General features: G+C 39.6%; 2 protein-coding genes across 7 annotated transcripts in view; one reads left to right on the top strand and one right to left on the bottom strand.

The window, feature by feature from the left end:
• Positions 1–5,063: 5,063 nt before the first annotated feature.
• gca (grancalcin) lies at positions 5,064–11,701 on the top strand. The gene is made up of 8 exons (XM_058613101.1): positions 5,064–5,223; positions 6,356–6,610; positions 6,973–7,042; positions 7,535–7,578; positions 8,165–8,312; positions 10,144–10,257; positions 10,508–10,566; positions 10,689–11,701. The coding sequence occupies exons 1-8, from the start codon at positions 5,200–5,202 to the stop codon at positions 10,713–10,715; spliced, it is 741 nt and encodes a 246-aa protein (XP_058469084.1). The 5' UTR covers positions 5,064–5,199; the 3' UTR covers positions 10,716–11,701.
• A 39-nt stretch (positions 11,702–11,740) lies between these two features.
• Positions 11,741–17,687, bottom strand: part of kcnh7 (potassium channel, voltage gated eag related subfamily H, member 7) — a 96,839-nt gene continuing 90,892 nt past the window's right edge. For all 6 annotated transcript variants that reach the window (XM_058613070.1, XM_058613064.1, XM_058613071.1 and 3 more), the window contains 2 exons: positions 15,314–15,503; positions 11,741–14,906 (listed from right to left, as the gene is read on the bottom strand). In XM_058613070.1, coding sequence (XP_058469053.1) covers positions 14,622–14,906; positions 15,314–15,503 — 475 coding nt within the window. In that variant the 3' untranslated portion in view covers positions 11,741–14,621. The remainder of the gene's footprint in view (positions 14,907–15,313; positions 15,504–17,687) is intronic.

Below are 17,687 nucleotides of genomic sequence, written 5' to 3'. Positions count from 1 at the left end.
GAAGCATGTGCACTGGTGAGGTCTGGTGATTCACTATTCCCAGGAGATGACCGTCAAGGGTGTTGGCAGGAGCCGGCTGAGGCAGTGGAACCTGGTCAATCCCAAGTTGTGAGGCGAGCTCATCGGCCCCAGAGTCAATAAAGATGCTCATGGTGTGAGACCCGCTGGAGAGGAGAAGCCTGGTGTGACTCAGAGATCGAGGTGAAGTGTTTGGCTGACCAGTAGTCTCTCATACTGGTGAGCTCTGCCTTACTGGGACACAAAAAAGCCAGCTGGGCCACAATATAGGCAGGTATTTCCCTGTTGGTAGTGCCTGCGCTCCTCTGGTGTGAGGCTGGAGTGGCCTAGCTACATAGGCTCGGGCTCCTCTGGCTATGACCCTGCTGTGGATGCTGGACTGGACCCTGTTACAGACCTGCGAGGTCAGACTGGTGGGAGATGATCGGGTGTTCCTTAACATTTTTCATGTCTCCGTGCCTGGATGCTCAATCACACCATCCAATTTGGGTGGGAGATCATAAGAGACCAGTTCATCTTTAATGTAGCCTGACAATCCACGAAGAAATGCATCATGCAATGCTGGAGGGTTCCACTTACTCAATTGACGTCAATTGAAGAGTCCGCCACGGTCTGGTTGCCCTGATACAGATTCATAAGATTCATACCAAAAACTTTCCGCGGTTCTGCAGCAAAGACCTCGAAAGATGAGCAGGCCAGAGTTGTGTGGTTCCCCAGAGTTGGGCTTTTCTTGTCACGTGGTTAATGGTGAAAGCCACCATGGCTTTCTCAGTGAAAAGGTGTGAGGCTGCAGGGCAAATAGGATGGAGGAGTTTGTGGAGAAGGGGCTGCAGTCTTCTGGCTCTCCAGCGTAAAATTCTGTGGTCCCCATCCGGGGCTCAGATGCAGCTCTCAGTGGCTAGGGTGCTGGAGTGGATGGTGGTGACAGAGGCTCTTTTTTTTTTTCTAAAACTTTATTAATTACAGTGCAGCTATAATCATAGATATCATTTTGAAGATTTTTATCCAAGTAATTTCATCTGATTCTTCATATTATTGAATTATTATAATTTTGAAGCGTGAAGAAGCTTAACCAGGTTTATTTGACCTGATCAAACCTGCGTTTGTTCTAATATTTCATGTCCAAATTGAACTGCTGTGAATAATCAATAATTATAGAGTGGACTTACATATTGTTGTTAAACCAATGTTGTAGAAATAATGTTTTATTGCTGAACAAGTTCTTTCTGTTCAAATCATAAATCATAAATCATATTCCAGGTTAGTAATCTTGTCCATGTTTCTCTCCAAGTATGAGATACATGACATTTACTCCAGTATTACATGAATCTAATAAACTGGTACAACACAAACAAATCACAAAATCCTTCTACTCTTTGTTCTACAACTGTGTTTAAACATACACTTTGAATATGTTTATTTTACATCAGATATATGTACATATACTAGATTTTTTTAGGATGTTTAGCCTCATGGTGTACAGCCTGACAGATCTAATAGAAGTAGAAGAAAGGAAACTCGTGCACACAGTGCACGAGACTGTCTCATTTAACACAACGCTCATTTCACATGACCCACACTCTGAATTGAGACACAGCTGGAGTGTGAAGCAGGAGTCTTTATACTGGGTTGATTGGAGATGTAGAGCAGCTGAGTGATCCAAGTGAGTGGAATCAACTGATGAGGTGGGCGTGGCTAACAAGCCGTGTGAGGAGGAGTAATATTTGAGGTGAGGATGAATGAGGAGTGAAGTGGCTTCAACCAGAGAGTATGATGCAGATTATGACATTTTTATTGCCAACTCTTACTTTATGATCTGCTCAGATTTGATAAGGCAGATACAAATGTTTAACCTGAGTTCACCTGTCAGCCGTTTAAATACGCAGATTATGCTTCACACTGTTTTGCGCTGTGCTGACATATTTATGATTTAAAAACAAATATTATGCCTAAGCGTACATAAGGCACTGCTACAACTTCTAGTAGCGTTATTGCAACGCTGGTTCACTCATTTGGTTCATAATAAGTACGCAAGCATTTGTTTGTTGGTATTTATGGTGCCGAGAGGATGAATGAGTTTGGGAGGATTGAGGCGATCTGATAATATCATTATCAATCAAAATCACTTGATCGGACTTTGGAAAAAGAAGTCAAATTTGACATGAATCCCTATCACATAAATGCATCATTAAGCACATGCACCACCACCTTTGTGTGACAAGTATGTGAGGTTTGTAAGGGCAGTAATCATGTCAGCTTTATGGACTTTATTTAAAGTTAAAAGAAGAATAAAGCAAATCAGTTAACTGTCATTTTGTTGGCAATTTTTTATTATTATTATTATTATTATTCTGAGTCATGTGGGTTATTTATTTTCTTCCTCTCTGTACAGAACAGTGCGTTTTTGAAATGGCTGGTTCTTGGTTTTTTAAGATAGGCCATACTTAAGATGATATGTTATATATCAATATGATATTGTTAAATAAATTATTTCAACTGTGCATTTTTTACTTGATGGTATTATATGTTTTAGTCTTATTTTAACACAAATAAAGAACCAAGAATGAGGCTGAAAAGTGTATGTACAACTATTTAATTGACATTTTATGACCGTGATTGAGTCATGTTATTACCAGCGCTCTCTAATAACTGCAGATACCCTCTACACTTCCTGTCACACTCATCATTGTGATTAATTACATTTGCCCGCTGCCTCCTCACATGACTGTTGGAGAACATCACTCTGCAGTATAGCTTGGTTGAAGGCTAATAAACTTACTCTCATAAATTCCATAACTTGCATGCTCTGTATTTACATAATAAATCTCTCTGTTTCAGTCAAGTAGACAAAGGTAGTGTGAGAAATATGTCACTGATGGTGAGAGATAGTACTCGTGTTTTCCAACTAACTAACTGACTGACTGACCAACAAACGAAATAACACAAGTTAATTATACTTGTAGTGGAAGGGTAGGTCACACTACATACTTCACACACTTTAATCTGTAGATGCTGTTTTTGTTATTTTAAAGCTGCATCCATGTTTCCCATATTTTCTGAATGTGTTGCAGAAATGACTATACTGTTTGATAAATATGGCATTGCAAAAACATCAAACACAATGGTGGCCTTAGACTCTGCACAGTATTGTGTATATATATATATATATATACATATATATATATATGTGTATATGGTAGCTATAAGCACGATTCTGAAATAAACATGCTATTTTAGTCTTATGTCGCCACAGGCTGTGGAAGTTTCCACACAGTAAGTCACAGTAAATGCTAAAAGCCTGTTAAAAGCTTAACAAATAAAAAGCTGTGCCTTTATGAGGAATAGGCATCATATTCTGCACTTGTTCCTCTCACACCGGACATCCTCAGCAAACAAACAGACAGTGGATGTCTTCTCTAATGCGGCGCAGCTTGTTTGAAGAGCGTTACTTCATACATGTCTCCATTTAGCTGACACTAAATGAAACTAAAATTGTTCATGGGGTGTCACTTCCAACACATTTGGACTTGCTGGACAGATGTGACGTACAAGATGTGTGGACATGTGGAGACAATGCATGAGAAAAGAAAAATTATGTATGACTGCAAATAATGATGAATTTCATTATTGATTACTCTGTCATTTATTTTCTCAAAAATTCAATGAGATGTTTGGTACATGAACATGTACAAATTGCAGGAATAAATTGCGGGAGTTGTTTTATAGTTATTTCATTTATATATAATTGTGACATTATAAATTTAGAAGAAGGTGATAAAAAAAGAAGATATATAAAAAAGCCAAATTGAAATTAATGTTTCTGTGTGTATTTGTGGCACAAGTCTGTATTTAGTTGTTTTCCCACTTGTATTTCCTATATGCTTCACTTTTGATTTGTCTATTTGCATGTGTTTTTCCATTGGTTTTGGCAGGAAGATCACATTCCAGATGTTTCTGCTTGCTGCTTTCCTAACAAAGACCAGCACTGTGTTACACGTTGCACAAAAAGGGGTTAAGCCTTGTCATTGCTTCAGTGTGAGATACTGGTTCCTCAAAGTGTTCTGCATAGAGGGGCATCCAGTGTTTGTTCATGGGATAAACCGAGAAGCTGCTTGGATTTGACTTAAACAGATGTTGTAAGTGTCAGGATTATAATAGCCTGAGATTTCAGAGTGTGAGTTATTATTTGGTTAGTTATTTTTATTTAGTTTTTTAGTTCTTATTATTATTAATTGTATTATAATATGGAGACTGCTGCATCCTCTGCACCTCGCCTTCAACACCTCCTTCCAGTATTACATGACATTCAATTCACACTGCATTTCCTCTGACTTTCAGTGGAGGTTGAAATTCCCTGAACTCATTGTCTCATTGTCTTTCAGATAGACATACGTGATCATACATGAGCATTTCACATCCATGCCTGGTGTAGAGTGACACTATTTCTCATAATGTGGAGTTGAAAATAACAATTGATATTAATTCAAACATTTATATAAATATAGCCAAAGAAAACAATGTGGGTGTTTCGTCTGCATTCGCAAAAAAGTCTCAACATCACCATCTTGTGGTGTAAAAAGAAATTGCATACAGGACTTCCAGGCCTTTTTTCCATTAAGTAAAAGAACAACTTTAAAATGTCCACTGAATCTATTTAGCTTTATGAAAACATGACAATGTATTATATTTTAAGCGTCTGTGCACTTAATTAAATACGGTTCTTTGACCAAACACACTACAGAGGAACAACGCCAGTGAGACACTTCATGGTCTGTGGATTCATGGAAAAGTGGATTGTCGAAGTTAAAATGTCACGATTAAGTGACATTTAGTACGCCTATTAGTGACAAATAAATAACCATTTTAAATTATCCTAGTTGACATTATTCTTCGAAGGAAATGCGTCTTTTCTTATTTGTGTGTGTTCTTACTTTCGATTGTGAACACGTTTTGACGTGAAGTATTCGATTATTACGAGGAGTCCATAAACGCCGCACACTGCTGTTGGGGCCGGGTCTTTTGCTCCTCCTCCACCATTGGCCATTTTGTGCTGTCAGTCTGACGCACTTCCGGCAACTGTTCATACTCAGAGGAAGTTACAACCGTGTAACACAGGTATTCCACACACGGAAGTGTAAAACATACTTTGAAGACAACTATTCGTTTAGCTCCTGTCATTTAATGGCTTATCCAGGATACGGCGCGGTGAGTAAATACTGCGGAACGGTCATTTTGCCACGTTGGACGAGCAGTAGCAGCTAGTAACAAAACTAGCCTGGGGCTCTTTTCTTTAATCTGGTCATGTTCATTTGGCTAAAGATTAGCAGTGACAGGTTTCACTTTATTAATAACCCTGTAATAACGGAAGTAAAACTGTACTTAAGCCTCAGCGAGTTACTTAGTCATGTACCAGTTAGTACGTTCATTTTTGTGTTATTGTAATGTAAACAAACACAACCGTATGCTGTAATTTATTAAATGTTATAAGGGATAGAAAGATTGGTGATGGAAAATGCGCTGTATGAACGTGTGCGTGAATGGCAAAACTAGTGTAAAGGAGCTTTAAGGTGGTCATTGAGACTACAAAAGCTAATCTAAATATAGACCGTTTACCATTTATTTACCCTTTACCAGTCGTGTGGAGAGTTTATAAAATAAACTGGACTAATGTACTTAGTCCAGGGAAGTGAACGCAACACACTCTCACCGTGTAATTAAGGTTGTTAAACTTATTCTGGAAATCTAGGACCACATAAGATCACTGTGTTGGGCACTTTAATCTTTTTCTAACCCAAACTTCCACACCACTACCAGACTACCGCCGTATGTAAATGGACATCTTGAACTTTGCCTTCAGAGGCTAAAGGTGTAAAGGTTTGTTTCTTCAGTAGTGACTCAGTGTTGTAAAATTAGAAGTATAATTAAAGTATATAATTAACATTTCAGTGAGTCAGTAGCAGTTCCTAGAATGCCTATTAGCTTTTCCACTACCTTTTACCCACGGAATAAATGCTTCACCTATAGCTTTAAGTGAGAGTACCTGTGGAGGCTTAATAAACAGTTAACTGGGAAATTGTTTTTATTTATTATTATTATTATTATTATTATTATTATTTAACCAGGACAGATTAGATTAGATTTTTTTTTTTTTTTTACTAAGTGTTTAGCAGTCATAGAAAACATATCATTCAAAAATGTTTTTATGGCCAAGGACAGGTCTAAATGCAAAGTGTCTTCATGGCTCAATAAAGTGTGTCATTCTTAAATTTGATGCAAAAAAAACTAAAACTAATTTCACTCTTATCTCACCTGTTTTCTCCCTCTTTTTGGGGGACAGATGCCTGGCATGCCAGGTCAGGGGATGCCACAACATGGAATGCCACAACATGGAATGCCACAACATGGAATGCCAGGAGGGCACATGGGAGGTCCCATGGGTGGTCCCATGGGAGGTCCCATGGGAGGTCCCATGGGAGGTGCACCACCCCAGGGAGGATATGCGCCCTATGGTGGAGGCTATTCAAGTGGATATGGTGCTGCACCAGCTGCCAATGATCCAATGTGGGGTTACTTTACAGCCATAGCAGGCCAGGTGAGTGTGTTTCTGTGCAACTCCTTAATTACTCACAGCAGTTTTTCCACAGAACAAGAAGCTATTGCAGGTTTAATTGAACACTTAATTAACTACATGCTTGGGAGACGTTAGGCCATTGTTAGGATGTGGGCAGTGCTGACCACTGCATTTAATATTTAGCATTAAAAGATTCTAGACTCATATTATGTAAGTGTACTTCACTTAAATGTGTTTTGGATCCAGTGCTTCAGGGTTAGCAGACATGTATGGTCAGAGATTTCCTTGTCTTCACAATTGAGCTTGATTCCAAACATGCGTCAGGACTTTAACAATCAACTAATAGTTGCATATGACTTTAAATCACTTCCTTCTCTGTACAGGACGGTGAGGTTGATGCCGAGGAACTCCAGAGGTGTCTGACTCAGGCAGGTTTCACTGGCACCTACTCGCGTAAGTTTACTTTCTTTCTCTTCCACATAAGATGGGACATGCAAACAGAAGAGTCTGTATTCACAAGGGATGCTACTATACACAAGCATTAAAGCACTTCTGTAAAATGACCGAGGAAGTGAAAGAACACAGATGTTGAGCATCAACAGTGATTTAATATGACCTATTTTTCTTCCACTGTGGTCATGATAAATGATGCGCCTGTGCTTTATAAACCGTTTTGACACAATTTATGACACAAGTTATGATTCATGTGCGCTTCTTTATCAATTGAATTTATTCATATACTACAGGTCAGTTATTTGTTTTATTGCACATATTCTTCTTATCAGAACACGTCCATGTATTTCCCTGTTTTTGATTTATCAATATGACCCCACATATGACAGCAGGCTGTGCAGCTATTAGCCTTGAATGATAACAGATGGTAATGCTAACCCGCTGTAACTGTGTTCTTGACTAATTCCTGATATGTTTATTACTTTTTTGCAGCCTTCAGCCTGGATACCTGCAGAATCATGATTGCGATGCTTGATGTATCCTTTAACATGTCAAGTCTATCTAATCATTGCATTAAATAGTTGTTTCCTTCAATAGTAATGTTAACAAGTTCTGTGTAATGTATATCACAACCAAGGTTGTAATCATTTTGGATTTTTCATTAATTTTTATTTAGTTTTCACTTTTTGTTTTTAAAATGAGTCAGTTCTAATAAGTTTTTAGGGTGGATTTGCTAGCTTTTATTAGCTTAAATTTTTTGTAAATGCTTAGTTTTTATTAGTTTTAGTGTTAGTTTTTTTATGGAGAATTTCCCAGGTGCATGGCACGGTTAAGTTGCATTTCTACTAGCATAGTACCTGGTACCAGGTACTTTTTTAGTACCTGCTCACAACCTTTATCACAACACACGATGACGTATAATACATGCTGGATTCTGCCACTGTGAAGCAGTAGTGGAAACAATGTGTCTGTCACCACCTTCTGCTCAAATATTTCCATTTATACTCACTGTGGAAATATGTAAATAGAGGGTGTGGCTCAGGTTTCACCAGCTTTAGCATGCTCTGTAATCAGTGTATCTGTGGCTACAGTTTATAAAAGCCTTAATCTGACTGTCACCAGAGGGACTTCACTGGCAAGATGGGGTTCAACGAGTTCAAGGAGCTGTTCACAGCTCTGAACGGCTGGAAGCAGAACTTCATAATGTTTGATCAGGACAGGAGTGGAAGCATTGAGCCTCATGAGTTGACTCAGGCTATCGCCGCTATGGGTGAGAGTCTCCACACAGTTTATCATGATGGATTATGTATAGTTGCTCCTGATAACGCATCTAATGTTATCCCGGGATGTTTAATGACACTTAATTAGGCCTAATAGACGTGAGTGAGGCTTTAATCTGTGCTGACTGGTGTGCACTGTCTCATTAGCTTTATGACGGAGGGAGATCAGTGAGGGACAAACTGCTGACAATGTGTCTGTTCTTCATCATTTGTAGTTCAGCACACACACACACACACACACACTATATTCTGATTGGGTTTCAATTTCATGGTCTTAAAAGACAGCAGCCATTTTGACAGGTCATATGAGAATATTCACAGTAGAGACTAATCTAAAACTTAAAGATGGCCTAATTCCATTTTGCCTCAGTTTCAGGGCACATGCTGGTTCACTGTCAGACTGTCCTGACTTACATGGATGATGTAATCAGTAACACCTTTGCTTTTCTTGCTGATGTCAAAATGGCTGCCGTGCAAATAGCCTGTTTCTGTATGTTGGACATACGAAAATACGCTGCATCGGTTTGCATCTGTTGCAGTTTGCTGAATTAATTTGACATTTTCCACTAGTCTGTGAGACCTTGGGGCCAGTGGGTCTGAATGTGAGTGAGAACAGTGGTGTCAGCCCTGTGATGGACTGGCATCCTGTCCAGGCCGAAACTCCGCCTCCCACCCAATGTCAGCTGGAATTGGCTCCTGCCTCCAGTGACCCTTAGTTAATGAGCAGTGGTCAGATGGATGTTATGTGAAAAAGAAAATGGCGCCTTGACAGTTTGTTCCATAAAAATATTTTAGGAAAAAATACACTTAATTTACAAAAATAAAGCAGATAGATAGAACAATCACTAGCTTTATAGTAGTCATTTTAGAGATACTTTTTCAATGCTGATTTATGTAACCTAGCTTTCCATGCTATGGAGCCTTTTGTGCTTTCATTAAAAGCCACAAAAATATGCATCTCATGTGAGAATGACATCCAGGTGTTGCCAAACTTTTGATGTGCAATATTTAAATTATTCCTCTCAAGGTGTGAGCATCATAGATTTTAGGAGATAAACAGCGTGCGACACTCGGTGCCGAGCGACTAAATAAGTGAATGACAGTTCAGGGTCCATGTTCATCAAACATCTCAGAAGAGAGTTCACTGAGTTTGGATCTTAGTGAAGGACTGACTGAGGAATATGACTTTCAATGACACACTGAGAATTATGATGAAGGGCTGTATTTGCCCTGACAGGTGGACTTTATATTAATTTCATCTTAAACTAGATTGAGTAGTAGCGTAAAAAAGTATCTGGACTTTGCTTAAAATGCTGGACAATAAATACAAAAGTAGTGAAACCATATGTTTAATATCAATATCTGTCAGTGAAACCGCACAGGAGGCAGATTTATTCCCAATAAGATAATTTGCTCTCTCATCATCCTCCTCTCCCTGACATATTACTTCAGACACAGGTATGGTGAAATTAGATTAAACTGGAGTTTTGTTATCTGGTATATAGTAGAGTATTTCGGATTTTCCCAGCTTGTGTACCACTGGTGGTAAATGTAGTACAGTTTGAGATCCATTGCTCCAAGATGTTTGATAGATTCAGACCCTGGGAGCAAAATTAAACTAGTATCATCGCAGTCTAAACCCCAGAAATGATGCAGATATCATTTTATTTTCTCAGCAGAGTGAAGCTTTGCTTAAGGTCATATAAATGAAATCATTTTTTACCTCATATCATTGGGTTTTTTCACAGAAAATCTATTAAAATTGTTTATATACCTACCACAGCATGTTCTAAAATATCTTGTTTTTGCCCGCTCCGTCAGGTTACCGCGTCAGTCCTCAGGCTCTGAACGCTATCATCAAGCGCTACAACAAAGGCGGAAGAATCTACTTTGATGACTACGTGGCATGCTCTGTCAAACTGCGAGCCGTCTCAGGTAACGCACACACAAACGGAGAGGAGCTGACGTGCTCAGTGAACACTCACTCATGTGCAGATGCTTGTTTTTAACGCGGACAGACACCAATATCAGTATTTAGTTTCACTCCGTCTGTTCCTCTCCCACTGTTGTGACATTGTTTGGTGCAGTTCACACACACAACACACACACACACACACACACACACACACGTGTTGTGAAATGAAGTTTTCAGTATGGTGACCGTTTCTTCTTCTTCCTGTTGCAGATAACTTCAAACGTAGAGACACCATGCAGCAGGGATCTGTCACCTTCCAGTATGATGATGTAAGGACCAGTTTCTTCTCAGGTCAACGTTCCCTGTTCACGTCCTTTTGTTGATTCACACGAGGATTTTGTGGCTCACATTCTTTCTCTCCCCCCCCCTCTATGTGCCTCCCTGTTAACAGTTTATCCAGTGCACAATGTCCATCTAAGTGCTGGTGACGGTCCACACTGTGAGGTCAGGGCGTCTGACGGACCAATCGGTGGCATATTCCGGAACAGTGACTTGCAGGAATGCAAAATGGTGGCCAGTAAAGACCATGAGCTGCAATGAGAACGTACCACTGCTTGTAATGCTTATCATAATGCTTACGGTCCACACACACACACACACACACACATACACACACAATAAACATAGCATCTAGATAATTCCTTCACGGGGGAGTATAATAGATTTCTATAATAAAGTTATGTATCTTGTACTAAAAAAGGAACCGATATGTGGGACACCTAATGTGCCATTATAATCTTCGAATGTATTGTCAAGTATATTAAAACCATTTATATGCAACCTCATATTAATGTAAGTATCATGGTGGATAAATATGTGTGAGCAGCATTTACTGTGGGCTCTTTCCACAGGAAAAGCACAGGTGTTACTCATCACATTAACGATGGCTCTGTTCAGTTCATGTAAGTCAGGAAGAGTGAGACAGTGAACCAGCATGCGCCCTGAAACTAAATGGAACCCAGCTCTCGTTAATTTGATTATATACACCTGTGATTTCTTTTTAAAAGTGGCTGCCGTGCAAAAAGCCCTTTAACGTGATGTTGCATTGCTTTTACACTGAACTTTAAAGTCATCAACTTGTAACTAGTGCTGTATCTGTCAATGCTTTCTTTTTTTTAATATATATGCGGGAAATATTGTGCATGACTTCAATGGAGCCTGGAATTATAGATGCATATTAGCTGGATGTATAACGTGATAACATGCCAAAGTGACTGTGTGCGGATAGAAATTCACTCCATTATTAATGATACTGAGAGCTTACATCTTCTATGTTTATATTCCTAGATTTCTGTTTCCATTTTTCACTTCCAGTAAAGCCAGGTTTTCTACATAAACACTGCAATCAAGTGTTGTAGGAACTATCATATTTTGTTACTTCTAATAAACATTTTTTAACCAGTATGCATTCTGTTTATTCATTTATACAACTGAATGATCCCCCCCCCCACCACCCAAGTCTATTTACACAATATATTCCATTTCTTTAAATATAGTTCAGAACAGAAACATTCAAATTAGCTGTTAAGTGTTGCATTGTATAAAATACAGTGGCAAACATTTAAAAAAATGCATAAAAACAATTGTGAACAGCACTAGATTTAAAAAGTGACATTTTGTATCCAGTACAGCAAGATTTCTGATCTCTGTGCAAAAGTTTGCAAGTCCTAGGAAAGTTCAGTAGACGACAATTCAGGCGTCGGACACGTCGACTTAGGCTTAAGCAACTTTTGTTCTACATTTGTGCTCAAGAAAGAAAAAGCTCATCAAAGAAAGCACCCCACATTCAGCTAGGGACGGTTTGTATCATCCAATAAATTAAAGGTTTCACTCTTCTGTTTCCACTTCACATCGCTCCTTCCTCAAGTGCTTGACATCTGATAACATCCCTCCCACATCTTACAGACACTTTCATCACTTCACTGTGTTTTCACTTAGTTGTTACGAGGGTGCAAGTTTCCAGTGCAGGTGTCGGGGACAGAATGAATCCCAGATTTAGGTTTAGTTCATCGACGCGCTGAATAAATTCAGAGGGGAAATTCAATGTGGAAACTCAGCAGTAACGACACAAACATCATTGTGCAATATCAGCTCAAGACATACTAGTCGAACAGAACACAGTCAGCGCAACACTTAGCTTTAAGTGCTGCCTGTTGTGGAAGCCTTGCTTGCTACATTGGGAGGGCTGTGCATTGCATTCATCAACTTTCCATCAGCGCTCCACAACATTCTAACACATCAGGGGGGTTTAAAGGGAAAAAAAACAACAACAACAACAACAACAACTCAGGTACATAGAAAAATAATGGCAAATTAAATACTTTGTTTTTAGAAAAATAGGTCTAACTGTAATCTGGAAATCTCTGTGGTTATGTGCTGTTTCTTAATGCAGTAATACACAGTCGATTGAGACTTTTTTTTGTAATTCCCTCAAGTGCAGTCTCCATGCAGTACATGAGCTGTTGTCTGACTTTGTGTCGTCGTTAGAAAACTAAAATGACTAATTCATTTTCTTCATGCAGTTCATGGTTCATAACATATACATGTGTGACGGTGGAGAAGCAGGATTCTGCTGCTTTGGATGGATGTTGTTTATAAAGGCTAATAAAGCTAAGGCTATTAAAGGCTGTAGTACTTGTTTGTATATTTACTCAGGTGATGTTTGTTCGTTAATTATGATGCTTTATTCAGGATATTGTACTTTTTTTAGATAATGGAAGACCTAAAGCATGCGGCCAAAGTACAGGAGGTTGTCAAAACATTGACGGACATTAATGTCGAGGCAAATTGAGAAAAAGGTTTATTTTATTTTAATGAATGTAGCTGTTTAAAGTGCTGTATATCAGGAGTATTGGTAGCAGATAAGACATAAAATGCTTTAGGAACATCAGGTCCCAAGATAGTCACAGTTATTCATTATGTGCAAATTTAATCTGGGGATTGACGGGTTAATGTGGTCATAATTACCCAGATTATGTTTTTAGATCACAATTACATTTGGGTATATTTTCAGAAATAAACTAATTTATAAAATAGAAGGTACACATACCTCCAGATCCACAACAATTTCCCCTGCTCATAGGAATTAGCACTTCATGTTTACATGCTGGACATGTTTCATAATGTTTATTTCTTGAGACATTTTGGAAAATATCCCTAACTCACATTGTGAAAGTATCCAACCCTTTAAATAGACCTGCTTCAAAAAGGAAGGGGTTGTTCCTTGAGCCAAAGCCGGTTTTGTGTCGTCACAGAGGGCAGGGAAAATCTAATTTACATGTTGAGGACATGGCAAAAACTTAGAATAGCTGCTGATTAATGGTCAAATTGCCTCGACAGAGGTGTCTCTTACATGTTTTGACTGCAATATTCTTGTGTTATATTGATATGATGCAGGCAGTTCTACAGTAATTAGACTGGATGTTGGAGTCTCTTGTTTTTTCTTACACATCTTCAAGCAAGTCATTTTTGTGTGTTGAACATATAAAGTGTTATGCGTCAGTGACATGTTATGAATGTGATATTAATCTCTGATATAAATGAAATCCTCACTTTTGTCCCAGTATGGTTCTAACTCTAGAAACACACCAGAGTTACTGTTTCATCATTATTGCTTTCAAAGGCTGACAAAGTCTTGTGCTATATGTCCTGTCCACGTAGCCTAGAATATTCATTTATTAGTACACTGTGTTGAGTATTGTGAGCTGAAGTGAAGAAGTGGCTTTACAAACGTTTTTGTGGCATTGTGGTGTACAGTAGGCACGCTAAATATACACACCAATCTCCTTGTGAGTTTCAAACTGCGTCAAATGTTTGGAGCTGCTGAAAAACTAAGATTATAGAAAGAGTTTCAAGTAGCTTTGTCCCTGTGGAGGGGGAGGAGTCATAGAAAAGGAGACGTGATCGCTACAGTGGTCTGTGAGCATGCCGAGAACACACCTGATCACCTGCTGAGTAGCAGTGTGTGTGGGGAACATGCAACAGAAAAGGTGAGGAACTAAAACATGCATATCTCTTTTAGAAAAGCACATGGCGTGCCTTGTTGCTGGCAGTGTTCTATTTGAAGTATGTACACAGTAGATGATGACTTTACATACTGTATTATCAATTATATAGTGTATAAATACCTCTGTATAAATGGACTTACATCTACATCAGAGAGGGAAGAGGGTTTGGGTCTGGGAGAGCTTCTGAAAAAGGAATGGAAGAAAGTCAATAGTTTGTTTTCCTTTGCATATTCAGTCTCTTTCTTAGGCCCTGAGTCAAGCTTGAGAGACGACCTTCAGTCAGTGTTGACAGGTCGAAGGGGGGAGGGGGGGGGGGACTACTTTCCTGGAAGCCCCGGGTCAGAAACAGGCCTGTGGAGTCCCACCATTCCTGAGCTGCTGGGGACGTCAGGTAGAGAGGATTGTCGGCCAGGGGGGAACCTCGCTGGCTCATGGTGGGGCTGTTGTTCTAGAGAGTGCACGTCATTCTGTGTGGGTCTCTGATCTGTGTCTTTGTTGGACTCAAGTAAACCAGCAAAGTTTTGGTCTGGAAGAGTCTCTTTGTGCAGGAGGACTGGGGAGGTTTCTTTGGATGTGTTCTGGACCTTTTCTGGGCCGGGGCTCTGTGAGAAACAAATAAACACACACACACACGGGTCATTTGGCAGAGGAAACAAACATCTTTTGAGGTAGCAGTGTGCAGTGGTGGGATGTAACTATAAATTGAATGCTGCAAAAAGGAATGTAGTCTCATGGATGCAAAGCCATCCAGGCTCTTATTGCACTATTCCACTCTTATCTAATATGTCACATTTTATTGTCTTATGCCACTGACATTACAAATTTTTATATAATTTTTATAAACAGTCTATGGTCCTAACATTTAGTATATCTAGATGCTGTAAAAACTCAGATTTATAAGATTTTTATGGATCAAGTGAATTTAAATGAGAGAGACAAAAGTCAATATTACTTTGCTTAATTTTTTTCCTGTTATAAAATAAAATCTGCATTGTTAAGTCTGATGTACCTGTGGTGGAGGTGGAGCAGGACCGAGGATCAGATTGGTCTGGATGGCACACACTGGCTGGACTCTGACTGCCGGCCTCTGGTACTCGGGACTGGAGGTGACGGTGCTGTAGGCTGGAGGCCCTGCTGTCGTTTGCCTCTGCAGGAGCTGCAGGATGGCCTGGATGTCTGCAGTCATCTGCGACTCCAGTCTACACCAGAGACAAATCACTGTTTCTCAGTGAAAGCAGACCAATGACACATATTTGTGGTGCAGTGATACATTTTGACTCCAACAATAAAACCATTTATGAAGCTGAAGTTCAGAAATTCCAATCAATACTGATGACAAGCATGTGATGCAACACAATAATTGTCAGTAAATCAGTCAGTCTCTTGTATTACTGACCTAAATAATTTCAGTTTTTGACTGTGATTAATTCAATGTTTCTCCTTACACCGTGTTATTAATGATGCATGGGTTTGTGGTCAGAACTGAAACAAAACACTAGGGGGAGACTCTCACCCAACAATTGCAGTTAGTTTGAATGTGAGGTAACCTGCAGGAAGATGTATCATGTAAGATGAACATGAGGTTCATGGAGTAAGAATTAGCGTAGCTGAATCAGTTATATGACATTATATTATATTGGTCGATAAGTGGTGTAAATAAACACTGTGGCTGGGGCCTGCCTCTGTAAAAAAGGAAGGTTAGGTGCAGAGGTAGTGGCTTCCAAACCAGCTCAAGTGGATAAATGCTGGCCAGCTGTGAGGAGGCTCCCAGGCCTCATCCCTCATTTCCACTGGAAGATCAGTGTGAAGATTCCTGAGGACACCTGTTCACCACAGCAGTTCTTTATCTCACATCACTATGATCCTCTAAATAGAATTTAATGCCAGCAGTTTGTATGCAAACACCACCTTCCCCTGCACCAAGACTCTGCATTTTCACAGTGACGTCCAAACCTCACACGATGACATCAAGATTCTGTGCAGTGTGTCTGAATCTCATGGCTGGGAGCTATAAATACACACCTGCTGACTGCCTGTACCAGGACACCAGCAGAGGATCACACTAAGTGCTCACTCTGCTCACTGCATCAACACAACTGCAGCAAGCGTTTGGTCAACCACGTCTCTGGGAATGTTTTCAGGCAATTATAGCCACAATCACAAGGGTTTGTATGGTGAGCTCTGAAAGATGACTTTGTTGCAATGCATTTGGAGAAAAATAAAAAGCCTTTTATGGGAAATGGAGCCAAACATGGTCCTGAAGGTGTCTCTTGTTATCTAAAGGTCAGGATCATCATCTGTAAAAGAACACATTTTGTGCCTAAGACGTCAGCTGGGCTTCTATAAATATTTTCCTTTGATATTAAAATGACTGGCAAACTGCTGATTTAGGCTCATGCTGCTATAAAATCCATTAGTCACAATTTAACGCTATAAAAGACAGTGACTCTTTTATGCCACATTCTTCCTCATGGCGCCTGCTTTACCAATGATGCAAATCAACAACTGGCACTTCAGTTGGACATTGACAGGTGTGTTCGTGGCTCCTTTTGCCCCAGGCCTAAAATGAAGAGTAGTAACATTCATAACTCAGCGAGTGAGCACTTCATACAGCTGTAAGTCATATGCAGTGGCACTCCCGAACACTTGTAAACAAACTTTAATGTGTAAGGCCAGTGGAATTCCCCTTTAGAAGTAGTGAATACCAACATTGACACTGCCACATGGTCTTTATCACGTTTTTTTTTTGTTCAATGATTTGAGATAAAGCCACAGGATGAGGCCACCACCAGATCAAGGCATTCACTGTCCTCACAGTTACAGGCTAAATATTATACAGTATATTCTCAATCGCAGCTGCATCACAAGTCTGTTGGTGTTACTGAGGCAAGAAGCATTTCATTGAAATAGTCTAGGTAGTGTGTGTGTGTGTTGTTCACTTAGTTAAAAAAAATAAATCTATTACAAAAAAAGTGTTTTCAGTAGCTGACTTGTTTGTTTCTAGGTTGATTAATCACGTTTGAGAGAGGTTTTGGTTGCCTGCAAGTCAGCAGGCCCCCGTGGAGGCTGTACACATCAAAACACATGGACTATTGGCTTGTTAATATATCTGCATTGATTTGCAGACAGCTATTAATTGAGATTAGCCAAAAACTCGCTTGCCTTGCTGTTTTCTTGGTTTGTCACAAGCCTAAAGGAACTTTACACCTCAAAAACCTGTGAACTTTATCAATATTCTGATACAGCAGAAACACAAGTAGTCATGGAGAAAATCATTTGACAATTTACAGAATATGGAAAACGGATGTCTGCTGTCTGCGCGTGAAGCCCCAGAATATTGCCAGCGGAGGCTCATTCATGCACAGGCGATATTGATGATGAGT

Source organism: Solea solea, chromosome 2, assembly GCF_958295425.1.
Source record: "Solea solea chromosome 2, fSolSol10.1, whole genome shotgun sequence".
NCBI lineage: Eukaryota > Metazoa > Chordata > Actinopteri > Pleuronectiformes > Soleidae > Solea > Solea solea.
Note: the sequence above shows the minus strand (reverse complement) of the source record. Positions and strands in the feature narration are given on the sequence as shown.

Bases quoted from the DNA above. Each gene is read 5' to 3' on its own strand.
- gca (XM_058613101.1), top strand. From the start codon at position 5,200: ATGGCTTATCCAGGATACGGCGCG. The intron at 8,313-10,143 runs GTGAGAGTCTCC...CCGCTCCGTCAG, and splicing joins TCAGGCTATCGCCGCTATGG to GTTACCGCGTCAGTCCTCAG. The intron at 10,567-10,688 runs GTAAGGACCAGT...CCCTGTTAACAG, and splicing joins TCACCTTCCAGTATGATGAT to TTTATCCAGTGCACAATGTC.